The 13,828-nt window shown below is 44.2% G+C and overlaps 1 protein-coding gene across 1 annotated transcript in view; it reads right to left on the bottom strand.

Annotated features, from left to right (window-relative positions):
• Positions 1-13,828, bottom strand: part of ANKHD1 (ankyrin repeat and KH domain containing 1) — a 129,835-nt gene that overhangs the window by 103,753 nt on the left and 12,254 nt on the right. Inside the window, 1 exon segment of the mRNA XM_064161343.1 lies at positions 11,878-12,031. Coding sequence (XP_064017413.1) covers positions 11,878-12,031 — 154 coding nt within the window.

Genomic DNA, 13,828 nt, shown 5'->3' on the forward strand with positions numbered 1-13,828 from the left:
AGAAATCCCCTCCACGACACCCTTCCAGTGCAGAAATATTTCCTCATGTCCAGCCTGAGCCTCCTCTAGGGTATCTTGGAACCACTGCTTCCGCTCCTGTCCCTTGCCACCAAGGAGCAGAGGCTGCCCCCTCCTCACCCCAACCTCCCTGCAGGCAGCTGCAGAGAGCAATGAGCTCTGCCCTCAGCCTCCTCTTTTGCAGCCTGCACACCCCCAGCTCCCTCAGTCCCTCCTCACCCCCAGCTGCTCCAGGCCCTTCTCCAACCTCGCTGCCCGGCTCTGGACAGGCTGTAGCCTCTCAATATCCTTCCTGCAGTGAGGGGCCCAGAGCGGAACACAGCACTCAAGGTTTGGCCTCCCCAGTACTGAGGATAAGGAGGGGATGATCCCCTCCTGTCCCTGCTGCCCATCCTGCTCCTGACCCAAGCCAGGATGCCAGTGGCTTTCTTGGCCACCTGGGCACTACTGGTTCATGCTCAGTGATTGCCAACCAGCACCCCCAGGTCCCTCTCCTAGCTGCAGCTTTCCAAACAGACATACCCAAGACTGTGTCTCACCATGGGGTTGTTGTGACCCAGGTGCAGGACCTGGCACTTGGCCTTATTGAACTTCATCCAATGAGCCGTGGCCCATGAGCCTGACCTGTCCAGATCCTACTGTAAAGCTTTCCTACCTTCTAGCAGATGGACACAGCCATCCATCTTGGTGTCAGCTGCACAAATGCCTTCAGAAAGAAAACAAGAAATCTATTTACCATGACCTAACTAGAAGAAAAAACACACTCAGAAAACACCCAGATACTGTTAAGGTATTCGAGAAACAAATCCCTCTGCCACAATTGGCCAGAGGACACACCCCATTTTTATTCTTTGTCGCATCCTACACCTGAGAAAACAAATGGACACAGGTGCATCAGAACCAGCACCTTCATCTAGGTCCAGGTCTCCAAAACTCCACTCCTTCAGGTCAAGTTTTCTTGATCAGACACATCAGAGGTCTCACAATGCAACATGAGGCACTACAGAGCACAAGTTTTACTGAGCATCTGTGGACTGCAGCACAGAGAAGCTTTAACAAGCATTGATCCAAGGACAGCTTCAAGCAGTTGAGTATAGAAAAGTCTGCCCAGTTAAGAATTTACTAAAACAAACTTCTGCCACTGTTTCTTTCCAAGTCTTGGATCTTAGAGAATCACTGAACAGTTTGAGTTGGAAAAGCCCTCTAAGATCATCCAGTCCAACCACTGACCCAACACGACCATGGCCACTAAACCTCAAGTGCCATGGCCACGCAGTTCTGGAACACTTCCAGGCATGGAGACTCCACTACCTACCTGGGCAGCCTCTGCCAATCCTTGACCACTCCTGCAGCAAAGAATTCTTTTCCTCATCTCCAACCTAAGCCTCCCCTGGCACAATTTCAGGCCATTGCCAATCCTTCTCTCACCTGAGACTAGGGAGAAGAGACCAACCCCCACCAGGCACCAGTCTCCTCTCAGGGAGCTGTACAGAGCAAAGGTCTCCCTTCAGCCTTCTGTCCTCCACACTAAACCTCTGCAGCTCCCTCCACTGCTCCTCCCCTACCCTTATCCTCCAGACCCTTCCTCAGCTTTGCTGCCCTTCTCTGGACCTGCTCCAGTCCCTCCATGTCCTTCTCGGAGTGAGGTGTCCAAAACTGAACCCAGGATTCATGGTGCAGAGTACAGGAGCACAATCACTGCTCTATCCTGCTGGCCACACCACTGCTGATGCAGGCAAAGCTGCTGCTGGCATTCCTGGCCACCTGGGCACACCCTGGCTCCTGTTCTGCTAGTTATCAACCAGCATCCCCAGGTCTTTTCTGCCTGACTACTTTCCAGACAATCTTTCCCAAGCCTGGAGCTTTCATGGGGTTGTTGTGACCCAAGAGCAAGATACAGCACTTGGCTTTGTTGAACCTCATACAACTGACCTCAGCTCACAGATCCAGCCTGGCTAGGTGCCTTTGCAGAGCTGTGCCTACCCTCCCGTTCAACTCTGCAACCACCCACTGTATTGTCATCTGCAAATTTACTGAGGGTGCACTCAATCTCCTCATTCAGATCATTGATAAAGATGTTAGACAGAACTGGCCCCAGTGCTGAACCCTGGGGAACACCACTGGTGACCAGCTGCCAAGTGGAGTTGACTCCATTCACTGCCACTCTTTGAAGCCAGCCAAACAGATAGTTCTTAACCCAGCCAAGTGTCCACCCAGCCAAGCCATGAGCAGCCAGTTTCTCCAGGTAGATGCTGTGGGAGAGTGTCAAACCCTTCCCTCATCCACTCAGCAGGTCTTCTTGTCACAGGAGATCAGGTTGGTGAAGCAGGACCTGTCCTTCATGAACCCATGCTGACTGGGCCTGATTGGCTGGTTGTCCTCCACTTGCTCCATAATGGCAATCAAAATGATCTGCTCCATGACCTTCCCCAGCACTGAGGTCAGACTGACAACTCTGTAGTTGCCCACATTCTCCTTTTGGACTTTCCTGTAGCTAGGCATCACATCTGCCAATCTCCAGCCAGCTGGAACCTCCCCAGTTAGCCAGGAGTGCTGGGGAGTGATGGAAAGTAGCTTAATGAGCACTTCCACCAGTTCCATCAGTACCCTCGAGTATAAACCATCCAGACTCACAGACTTGTGTCTAAGTGGTGCAGCAGCAAGTCAATGATGTCTTGTGAGAGACCTTTACCTACACAGAGGCTGAAATAAAACTGTCCAACCTCTTACTCCGTTTCTTCAGTTCAAGAAGATCAAGCCCTGGGTGTGCTCACTGTAAGCTGAGGCTAATAGCTTAAAGCGCAGCCAAGCTGCAAGTTTTTCCTCTTCTCATGGCTACATCCCCCTGCTTGCTCTTTTATCTACAGAGGTTTCCAAATAACAATGCTTGCTTAGTTTTGGCAAAACAGGGCAAAGCCAAATGGAAGCGAGGCCAGGCTCGTTAAAAGATTCTTGCTCACCATAACCTCCTTCTGTTACTCAACAGGCATGTAAATCTTTGAAAGTGCAGAGAGAATTTCAGCTGATGTAACAACTCAGATCCAGGAATTTTTGTATAGACACATCCAAACGGAAGGCTCAGAAAGCACACATCGACACCCGGGCATACAGGAGCAACCAGGTGCACACAGGAGGAATGTGTGCAGTAAAAGTTCTTCAGAAAGGAACTGGTAGAGTTCAAGTTAAATTCAACTTGCAAACCAACATTTCTCCTGCAAAAGGCAGACAATAAACTGAGCTATACAAACAAAAGCACAGCTTGCAGGACATAAAATAACGCTCCTCTCCCTGGGCATCAGCAGAGCTCAACTTGAGTGACATGACTGATTTGAGGCAACAAGCTATGAAGGATAGATAGCACATACAGACCTCCAGGGGAGAGCAAGAACAGATCAAAATTTAAATCACATGAGTGATTTTATGTTATTTAACGTAAGAGAGAAGATAACAGTCTGCAATGTGGTTCTAAGGGTGGTGGCACCAAAAAAGGGAATACTGAACCCAGATATGATGCCTAAAACAAGCAGCCAGTGCAACTCCATGGAGTGGAAGAAAACATTGCCTTTGCTGTAACTTTCTTCCTTCTCTCACAACACTCTTCCAAAGCAGCTGAGTGCCCCCTTTCCCCCCGGGTTATATACAGGCAATACTGAGGGGGCCATAGAAAAGTCTTCTCATTCTAAGGACTACAGCTGGCTTGGCATGCTAGGGAGCTTCCAGCATTGGAGACCTAACCAGTTTTTAAAGTCACCAGTCAGAAATGGCATAAGGATGGCTGAATTTGCCTGAGGGAAAGGAAGAGCAGGAGGCCGAATCAGATCTGTTGAGAATTCTTTCAGCCCTACTTTTCAAAAAGTGTTAAGATGCAGAGAATTTGAGGAAGAAGTGCTGGCTAAAAGGGAAAGAAGGCACAGCACTCTTCTGTTCTTCTGTGGGCTTCCGTTCCCACAACAACAATTGGCTTCCTGGCTACCAACAATAATAATAATTGATCCTTTACGCACTGCTCCAATTCAAATATCCTACTATGTGTTGAATCCTCAAGTACTTAAATAGTTCATAGTCACAGCTGGGGGAGAGGAGGGGCTGAGGGAGCTGGAGGTGTGCAGGCTGCAAAAGAGGAGGCTGAGGGCAGAGCTCATTGCTCTCTGCAGCTGCCTGCAGGGAGGTTGGGGTGAGGAGGGGGCAGCCTCTGCTCCTTGGTGGCAAGAGACAGGAGCGGAGACAGTGGTTCCAAGTTGCCCTAGAGGAGGCTCAGGCTGGACATGAGGAAATATTTCTGCACTGGAAGGGTTCTTAAGACTTTGGCAAAGGCTACCCAAGGCACTGCTCCAGTCGCCATCCCTGGGGCAGCTGTGGTCCTGGTGCTTAGGGACATGGTTTGGTGCCGGGCCTGCAGTGCTGGGTGGAGGCTTGGACTGGATGAGCTTGGAGGGCTCTGCCAACTGGGTATGTTCTGTCATTCTGCGATATCTTGTCAAAGATGACTTGCCAATTAAAAAAAGCAACAGCTTTGCCTGTTACATCACATACTGTAATGTAGTAACAACTTGGTACAATCTGTTGCTCCTGACACTTAAAAGTCTCCAATATTTAATGCCATTATTAAACCAATAGAAAAAGCACCACCCACAAGAGCTCAATTAACCCCTCCCAAGCATCCCAAGACAGTCATCACAACACATTATTAGTCAGTTTAAGCAAATCTTGCATGAACTGGTAGCAAGCAGCCCTTTTTCCAGTGTAGGTGTGTTCCAGAAAGCATGGCTACAACCCCAGATTGCCAGCCTGACTCACTGCTCTGGTCAGTGCCCTGCCAAGTGCCTGGCAATAGTCATCACCACCATGCTTTGCCATTAAGTTAGAGAACACCAAAGCAAACTGAATCTGAGTGGGGAGATTCAGATCCAATCTTCTGCACAATGTGAAGTATTTACTTCATACTCAAATTCTATCCTAAACAGTTCTAAGCTCTGCTTTGATCATTTGCTAACTACATGACTGACAGGTGTAGAAAATCAAACATGAAAGTCTGTGAAACTGAAGGGTTTAATATAAACTCTGAGCAGAGTCTTCTTAGAGAATATATGAGGGAGACACAGGCTTTGCTACCTCCTCACTCTTTTCTCATTGATTGTTGTTGTTAAGTTGATACACTTGGGAGAAGTGACATTCTGATGATCTCAAACCTGCAGGCACAGCAACTGCTTCACTTCACAAGGTTAGCATCTACATACCAACACAAAGACAAAATCACACCTGTATCCATCTGTTTAGAGGGAGCAAGCACAGACAGGAATAGAACAGAAAACACAGAAAAAGATACAGCAGCATATTCAGGTAAGGCACCTCCTGTGGTAAGACATTTGGGTCAACAGCAATAGGTGGCAGACAGCAGCTTTACATCAGCTGGGATCTCTGCTAGTGCTCCATTTCTCTGTACCTGTTTAATGCCACAGCCCCAACTCACCAGCTGCCCTGCAATGCTACTGTGCAAGATCTCCGTTTACCAACTCCACCACAAATCTCAAGACAACCAAAACAGAAGCTTGCTTCAATGTACTACACACAAACCAGAGCTGTCCTGCAACAGAACCTTGGAAGTCTAAGGTTAGCATGTACCAAGCACAGACAGCAGAGGCTGACAGCCTACAGCTGGCACAGGGCCTGATGCAGGCTTCCACACCCCACTGCAAATCTCACTCTAATGGACAGCGTACATGATAAGCAAAAAAAAATAAAAGAGCAGGATCTCTTCTTGATACAGGCTAAATTTCATCTCAATTCAGGCATTACACAGCACTGCCAGTACACCACCACTTCTCCTCTGCCCAAGCCCTGCCTACTCCCCTTTGTTGGCTGAAGGTACTCCAAGTACTAACATACAGGTGCTGAAAACAATACTACATGGAAAACAGGTTTTCATCAGGAATTATCCCTGTATTAGAACAGGACAGCAAAGAGGTTTTTATCTTGGAGAAGAATCCAATTTGCATGAAAAAATATGGAAGAAACAAACCAGAAAGGAGTAGAATTCATAAAAAGCATCCAAGGCACTGGAAAGCTCACATTAAAAGGAGAATGACACATGTCATTTAGGGCACTGCCATGAACTGCTGGCTGATTAGCAATGACCGGGTACCCAGGTAAACTTTAACACTTCACAAACTACAGCTTATAACTTCTGTTCTGACCTCTTCCCACTCCCCACCCCCAAAGAGAAGCTAAAAATTATTCTGATTATCTTTGCCAACAAACTCCAAATGTGTATTGTACACAGCTGGGGAGACACCTTAGCTGTCTGAGCACCTAAAGGCATACATGTAAGTGTTATGACTATGAAACTGTTTTTCCAGGTAAAATCCAACTGAAAAAGAGGCAAAAAAAAATGAAGCTAATACATTTAACACACCTTCAAAAGAAGCGGAGTTAATTTGACAGCAGGATTAGATTAGACTTTTTCTAATCTGGGCTACTAGATTAGAAAAAACAAACATTAAACTCATGCAAAACCTCAAGAAACAGCATTAATAACTCAATGACATGCACAAAATTCAGCGTCTCCAACTTACTCCAAAAGCACAACACATCTGTCTGTTTCACATACCATATATTCCTTCCCACTCTGAATCTTTGGATGGTGGAGAAAGAAAATAAGCAAGTCACTGTAATGTGCAAGAAGCTCTAAGGCAAAACTTTCCCACTTAAGACAGTGGCCACATGGGCAGCAGCACATCTTTGATCTCTGCAGAAAGTGTTGAGCTGAGGCCTACTCAAACCTTCTTATCCACAGCTGTTTCTCCTATTTGACCTCTACAGTGCAGCTATGTACCACAGAGTATTTCAGATCAGACCAAATTAGGGAGAAAACTCTTTCTCCATTTAAAAACTAAAATAATCAGTCAAAACAGCTGGACTGATATAAGATTTTTGCCATGCTGAAGGTGGCTAGGCACTTCAAATTCGATATTGCTGTATTTTCACCATAAATTCTGCTCCAATTTTGCTTAAAACTTCTTTGCTCAAATTCTAGCAATCTTTTCTTTAATTCCCCTCAATAAATACGCCAATTTTCTATTTTGTGCAAGAACACGGACCTAGAAACTTATTTGTTACACTCCACTAGCACAGGATGTGCAGACATTATACTGACAAACACAGATTGTCTGCCTTCTACAGCCCTTGACTTCTAGTTTGAAGTGGAACTTGGATAACCCTTTAGAGGTGAGGTTTGTAATGAATTAGATGCCCACATCCCTTTAAAACATAAGTATGTTAATCATCAGCCCTAAGATAAGAAACATCTGGTCCAGACATGAATCGTATTGATTACGAACAAGAACATCAAAGAATGTATCTATCCTACTCTGTGATACTTCTCGAGGGACCTCTCCCATGCAGGATGAAAGCAAACTTTGCATCTTCTCAACTGTTTTCAGACCTCAGCTCACTCACCAGTAGTGCTGTCTCATTACATTCAAGCCGCCTAAGGTTGGGAAAAAATATAATTTATTCTATTTTAATTAAAAAAAAAAAAACACCCAGTGGTGTTAGTGAATAATCACTGAGTGCAGTCCATCACAGGAAAGAAAAAAAATAAAGGAGAGAAAAAAGAAATAAAAGGAGAAAAATATATTTTAAAAGGCAGGTTTGGTCAACAGCTTGGCCAGTGAGTCTACCTAGAGATAGACACACTGGAAAGCATTCAGTCCTACAACTGCTGAGTCTCACTCTAGCCTTTCAGTTTATCCTAAAGCAGGCAGATTTTATCTGTGCCCATTCAGACTGGGAACGCGTTATGTATGTCCACTAAGTAGACGATTACTTCTGGGTTCCAGAACACACAACCCATGCCCCCAGGCCCATCTCTTCCACCTCATCAGCTTTCTACAGTGCAGTATCAAGCTCTCCAGTCTGAGTCAATTACTGAAATTCCCCAGGTATCAGCAGCCACTTGTTACTAAAAGTGGCCTTCTCTTTCACCATTTAAATCAGTGTAACCCCTCAAAGCCTAAGATAGACCAAGCCACCTAGATGAGGGTCTCTAGTCACCCCTCATGCTGTATTTCAGCAGAAGAGAATACTGAAACAAACGCTTCCTGTGTGAACATAAGGATAGCCTACTTACACCCGTTTTGTTAAGGAAACCCTCGACGGAACATGGTTCCTCTCCAAAATATCCCAATTTTCCTAGCAAGCTTCTTAACAAACAGCAGGGTCCTAAAAACCTCACTGCTAAGACGACTCCTCCCCGAGGAACACCTCCTAAACAGGAAGTGCTTTCAATGCTAGCTACACCATGAGTTTCTTTACTAGTTTCTCCTGCATTTATTTTTCCATACTTCACTGATGAAATGCTTCAACACTCAGACGGAGAAAGAATATGCTCAAGTATCTCCTGGTAAGAATGCAGGCACTCCACCCAAGCTATTCCTTCAAGCTGAAAATGGGTTCAGTAACATAATATGGCACTCAGCAAATCCATGCTGGAGTACATGGGTGAACACCTGGGCATTTTGCTCCTTCTGTGGAATTCCATGGTCTGAGTGCAGAACACACTGAGCAGGCATATGGGATTTTAATTTGACCCCATACTTCAACCAAGACCTTTCCCTATCCTCTTTAGGAAACAATTTGCACTCCAGAAAGAAGACTGCAAGTTGTTATCCCTTCCAGATACCCATAAAAGGTGGGACCAGAAAAAAAAACAACCATCTTTCACCTGTTTTTCCATCATCTTGAAGAAGTGTTTGCCCTTTCAAGAACATGGGGGACTCACAGGAATCTGCAAGATGAGCGAGAGCTCTGAATGCTACAACAGCAGCAAAGAACTCTCATCTCTCCATGTTGTCCCTAAAGAGGAAATTCAACTGGCAACCTTACTGAAGATCCACAGAGAGTCATTATTCAGAGATGGAATATGAAGAAACCAATATCATCCTGAGTAACAACAGAGCTCAGTGTTTCTAGTGCAGAACAAGAACCAGCTGTGAGGATACTAAGGATCTGTTTAAACATCTCCAAACAGTATGGTTCTCCTTTGCAGATTATTTTATCTCTAAACCCCTTCCTTGCTACCTGGAGTCAGAATGAACATTTACAAAATATTTGGTTTGTTTAGGATAATTTTCCAAGGAACAGGATTTAATTGTTTTGATATATCTTGTGTTTCTGAAAATGAAAAAAAGGCCTATTTATGATGTTCACTGAAGCCGAGGCCTCTGGTCTTCAGAAGATAAGACCTTTTTTGTGAAGTCAGGCACTGACAGTTTTTCACTAAGAACATGCTGTGCTTGGCTTGAACAGATGGTAGAAGGAAGTGTGGCTGTCCGGTGTGAAGTGAATCAGCGAGGTTTTAAGAAGGCCTCAGGGAAGATGTACTGGCTGTTGGTGAGCACATAGACATGCACATACATACATATACACCTGCTGCTGTGTTAAGAGGGGTGAGGCTAGAAGCTGTATTCAAGGCATCCAAAACCCACAAAATATTTTGGAAATGAAACAAACAAGCTGAACTATGAAAACAATATTCAGCACTCTTACCATGGGTAAATACAGAAATATTTGGGGAAGTTCAACTAACCTCTGTCCTTCCCCCTTCCACATGCAGGCCTAGCCAACTCTCAAATCAAGACTGCTACTTAAAACCAAAAACAACCCTCCCATAAATCTTGAGCATGAGGTGACTGAAAACCAGTTCTGCAGAAGGAACTTGAAGAATATCCCATCTGGCTGCAGATGCTAGAATTTACCTTCCACAACTAACGAACAGCATGTCCACATGAGAGCTGAGCATTAAAGATTCAGCAGAATGAGCAAAACCAGTTTTGTAAGTCATACTTGGTAATATCCTAATGATGCAGCCACAAACCCTGCATGTGAGACGCCCCAAGAAATCTGAGCCACTACCTGCAGAGATGACTTCCCTCCAGGTTGTAAGCTGGAAGCAAGCCTCACATTGGAGATGTGATCAGAGAGTCCAAGCCACTTTGGAAACCACATCAGACAATGCTGTAGCTAAACTAGTTGTTTGAGCAATAGTTTTGCCATCTACTTTTGCAAGCTATTCTTAATGCTGGCAAATAAAATGTGACTAAAATAGCATGAGAAATCACTTGCTCTTGCCAAACTGCAAACTGAAGTCCCAAGGCTAGGCCACATTGTTGCCATGATGGAAAACTAGAAGCCCACTTACAGTTACAAAGCTCATTTTCAGGCAAATTGGCCAAAGCAGACCAGTGAAGATAGCAGAACATCTCCCAGACACACAAACTTTTCCAAAAACTTTTAAGTCATGTTTTTTATTAAATAAATTCCCAGATTTTCAGTGTCTTCTTTAGGTTTGCCTAATAATATTTTTGGTGTTCAAATCTGCAGTGGGAAAGATAATTACTGCTTAACTGAAGGATGCTCTCAAAGAGTGTTTTCAGTCTTTTGATCTCAAACGTTCATCAAGTGCCATTAATTTTGTCTAGTCTACTCAGAGAGAGATGGAGTCCCCAAACAAAAGTTTCTTCGCCACTCTTTCCAGATTCCTTCTTTCCTGCCCTTTTTCTACATCTCTACTCCTGAAAACAAATAATCTAATCCTAAGGACAACTGTCCAGCTACTGTTTGGAAGCCTAAAGAAAGCATCCTCCCATGCAGGACAAGAAGTCATGGCACATCTCAGATTTCTCCAGTACCATATCATTGTGAAGGTCTCAGCCCTACCCAGCCCAGAGGCTGCCTGCCCTCCTAACACAGTCATCAGACATCTGGGCTGACAGTTTATGCAGCCAGCAGTAATTCAGGACACATCAGCCTCGGCGTATTTGGGAAACCGATTCGCACCATGTCAAAAAAGGGATGAGAGCATCCAGATTCCCTTGGTCAGAGTAGCCCTGCAGCAGTCCATCTTCCCTGAAAGTCCAAGCTTGGACCACACGTTACATTAGCTCAGAACAATTTTTGGGGACCACCTTTAACTAGGCTATTGCAACTTTCTGCTGACAAAATCTGTGCTGTGCTGTAAGAGAGAGGTTTCTAACTCAAAAGGCAAAGATAGTCCAAAGACCCAGTTCTTTTCCACCTCTGCTTCCTCAGAGTGAATTTCTACTTTAGGACTGCACATAGCTTTACATCTGAACAGCTGCACAAAAATGCTATTTAATCCAGCTCGTAAGTGCATTAGAAGCTAAAGTCTCTAAACTACAATTTCAGCACACTACTACTAGTTCAAGTACGCACCCATAGTGATCAAACAGGATTTGTTTCAAAGCAAGGTTTCTACACCTTTTTGCATTGGAATTTTGAAACTGACAAATAATTTTCAAATGCACTGCAAATACTCAAGTCACAAACCTTAGAAAGACTTAAATTAGCCAAGCTCTCACTATGAAAGTAGCAAATGCTTATCTAGTCTGGTTCTGAAACATGAGCATTGAGTATGTTTAATACCTCAGAACGATCTGAAGAAGAAATATTTTTTGCGGAAGTCACACCAGAGAAGCAAGTATTTCACCTGCAATTTCTGGAGCAACTCAGAATTCCAGTGACTAATGAAGAAAAAAAAATTCCTTTTAGCAAGTCTACTTCTTTCCTGCCTGTCCCCTTTAATCCTTCCACTAGCAGCTGGTAAGCTGTTCTGGTCAGTGAGATACCATTTAATTCAAATTAACTTTTCTAACTTTGTGTGTAAAGAAAGTGTGATCAAGCAACTTTCAACATCTATAAGAAATACAACCTTGTTTTCCATGCTCTGCTCCCCAACATCACGGAAAAAGTCCAGACTTGTGAATACCTTACTAGGGTAAAAATTTACAAATTGACAAATCTGTATGCAAGTAAGGTTGCAAAATAAACTACAGAAAGTACCTGCTGCTTCCAGTAAGGCTTCTAGTCTTGCTTGTGTTTCTGGATCCACAGTTCTCAAGTCTGTACCTTCGGCAGCACCCGACAAGAACAACTCTGATGTGGTTTTAAGTACCGGGTTATCAAGGTCTTCTTGGTCCAAAATAAAGGATTCAACCTATGTGACAAGTCAGGGAAAGAGTTTTACCATTTTTTAGCTTTTATACTAAATATAAAACATTAGGAAAAAAAAAACAAACAACAAACCATACAACAAAAGCACCCCCAAAATAATTTCTCTGCACTACCATTACAGGATGGAACTGTAAACCTCATCTGGGAGGTCTAGGCTGGATGTTAGGAGGAAGTTCTTCACAAAGAGAGTGACTGGCATTGGAATGGACTGCCCAGGGAGGTGGTGGAGTTGCTGTCCCTGGAGGTGTTGAAGAAAAGACTGAATGAGGCACTTAGTGCCATGGTCTAGTTGACTGGACAGGGATGGGTGATAGGGTGGACTGGATGAGCTTGGAGGTCTCTTCCAACCTGGTTGATTCTATGATTCTGTGATGTGGTCAGCTCATCAAAAGGGCAGTTTACATCATGAAGGAAAGAAAAAAAAAAAATCAACAGAAGAAAGAGTTTATTGTCAAAATTACATTTAGCAAGATCCTAAACTACAGTAAGGGCAATTCAGATTAAATACAGAAAAAAATGTTCTGTGTGTCTGAACAATTAACCACCAAAAGAGACTGTAACACCCTTGTCACCAGAATACTGTCCACCCTGCTGTCAGTAAAGACTTTGCTGTAGCTGAACCTGAAAGCCAGAGAGGAACTGAATGGTTTCCCTAGATGCCTAGTTCTGATTTTAAATAATTTTAACTAATCTAACACAATCATTTTGTTTGGTTTGAGGAGAAACACACCATCTGACTAAAATTCAAACCTGAAACATCTCTTTTCAAACTGGCATTTGCTATTACTCAGTTATTAATGTTTTCTACACACAGAACAATGAAGTAAGCAGGTATCCCAACTGAGCAGCAGTAATGCTGTCCCACATCAGCTCTGCAGAGAAGCTCAGACTATTTCTCAACACATGCTGGAGGTTTACTATAGCCTGCCAGAATAAACAAGGAAGATACCTGAGTCATTCTAATGAGAGTGCAACTATGTTCCAGAATCTGTCCCAAGTTCAGGCATTATTTCCTCTATTTCAAGTAATATTGTCTGATAAAAGTACCATTTCATAATACCTGCTCAACACTAGCAATGTCTTAAATATGCCAATCAAATGAGACACGTTCAATACACACCCAATGCTGCCCTTTCCCACTTCATGCCTTGGTATCAGCCTCCTGATTTCCCCCAGTATTTTCCCCTCTCTTCCTGTGCACAGCAGTAAGCTACCATCACATTCAGCCCCATCACAAAACACTTTAAGAAAGGGATAGTTTATACCTTAAAAAAATCCAATCGGGCCATCTGCAAACTTCTTAAGTGTCCCACTATGTGAGAAATCTTAACAGGAGTCTGGAGAGCTGCACAGAGCTATTCAAGAGCTACCTGGGTGAATTTCTTCCCCTTTTTGATATGTCAGTGTTCTGTAACATTACCCCCAAGGCCCAGGCCAGGTAGGGGTGCCCATGGAAATGCAAGGCTAGCATATGAACATAATGGCCAAGGGCAGAAGAGGGGCTCTTGAGCACACAGAACACTGCCACATCTCAATGTCCTCACACTAAGACAGCAGGCTCTCATTTAGGGCTTGGAGAAGCAGCATCTCCAGATAAGTTCAGACTAGGGTCCTAAACTAAGAGAGCTGTCACTGACAGCTTAACACAGAGAAAATGACGACTTACACCAGTAATACATATTTTCACTACAAAGAAGAGCCATTCACAGCTGATGGCAAAACACATCCCTACAGGAAGGTTCCCCTCTGCACAACTCCAGTGTCAGGTCATGTCCACCCA

This window comes from Pogoniulus pusillus, chromosome 22 (genome assembly GCF_015220805.1).
Source record: "Pogoniulus pusillus isolate bPogPus1 chromosome 22, bPogPus1.pri, whole genome shotgun sequence".
Taxonomy (NCBI): Eukaryota; Metazoa; Chordata; class Aves; order Piciformes; family Lybiidae; genus Pogoniulus; species Pogoniulus pusillus.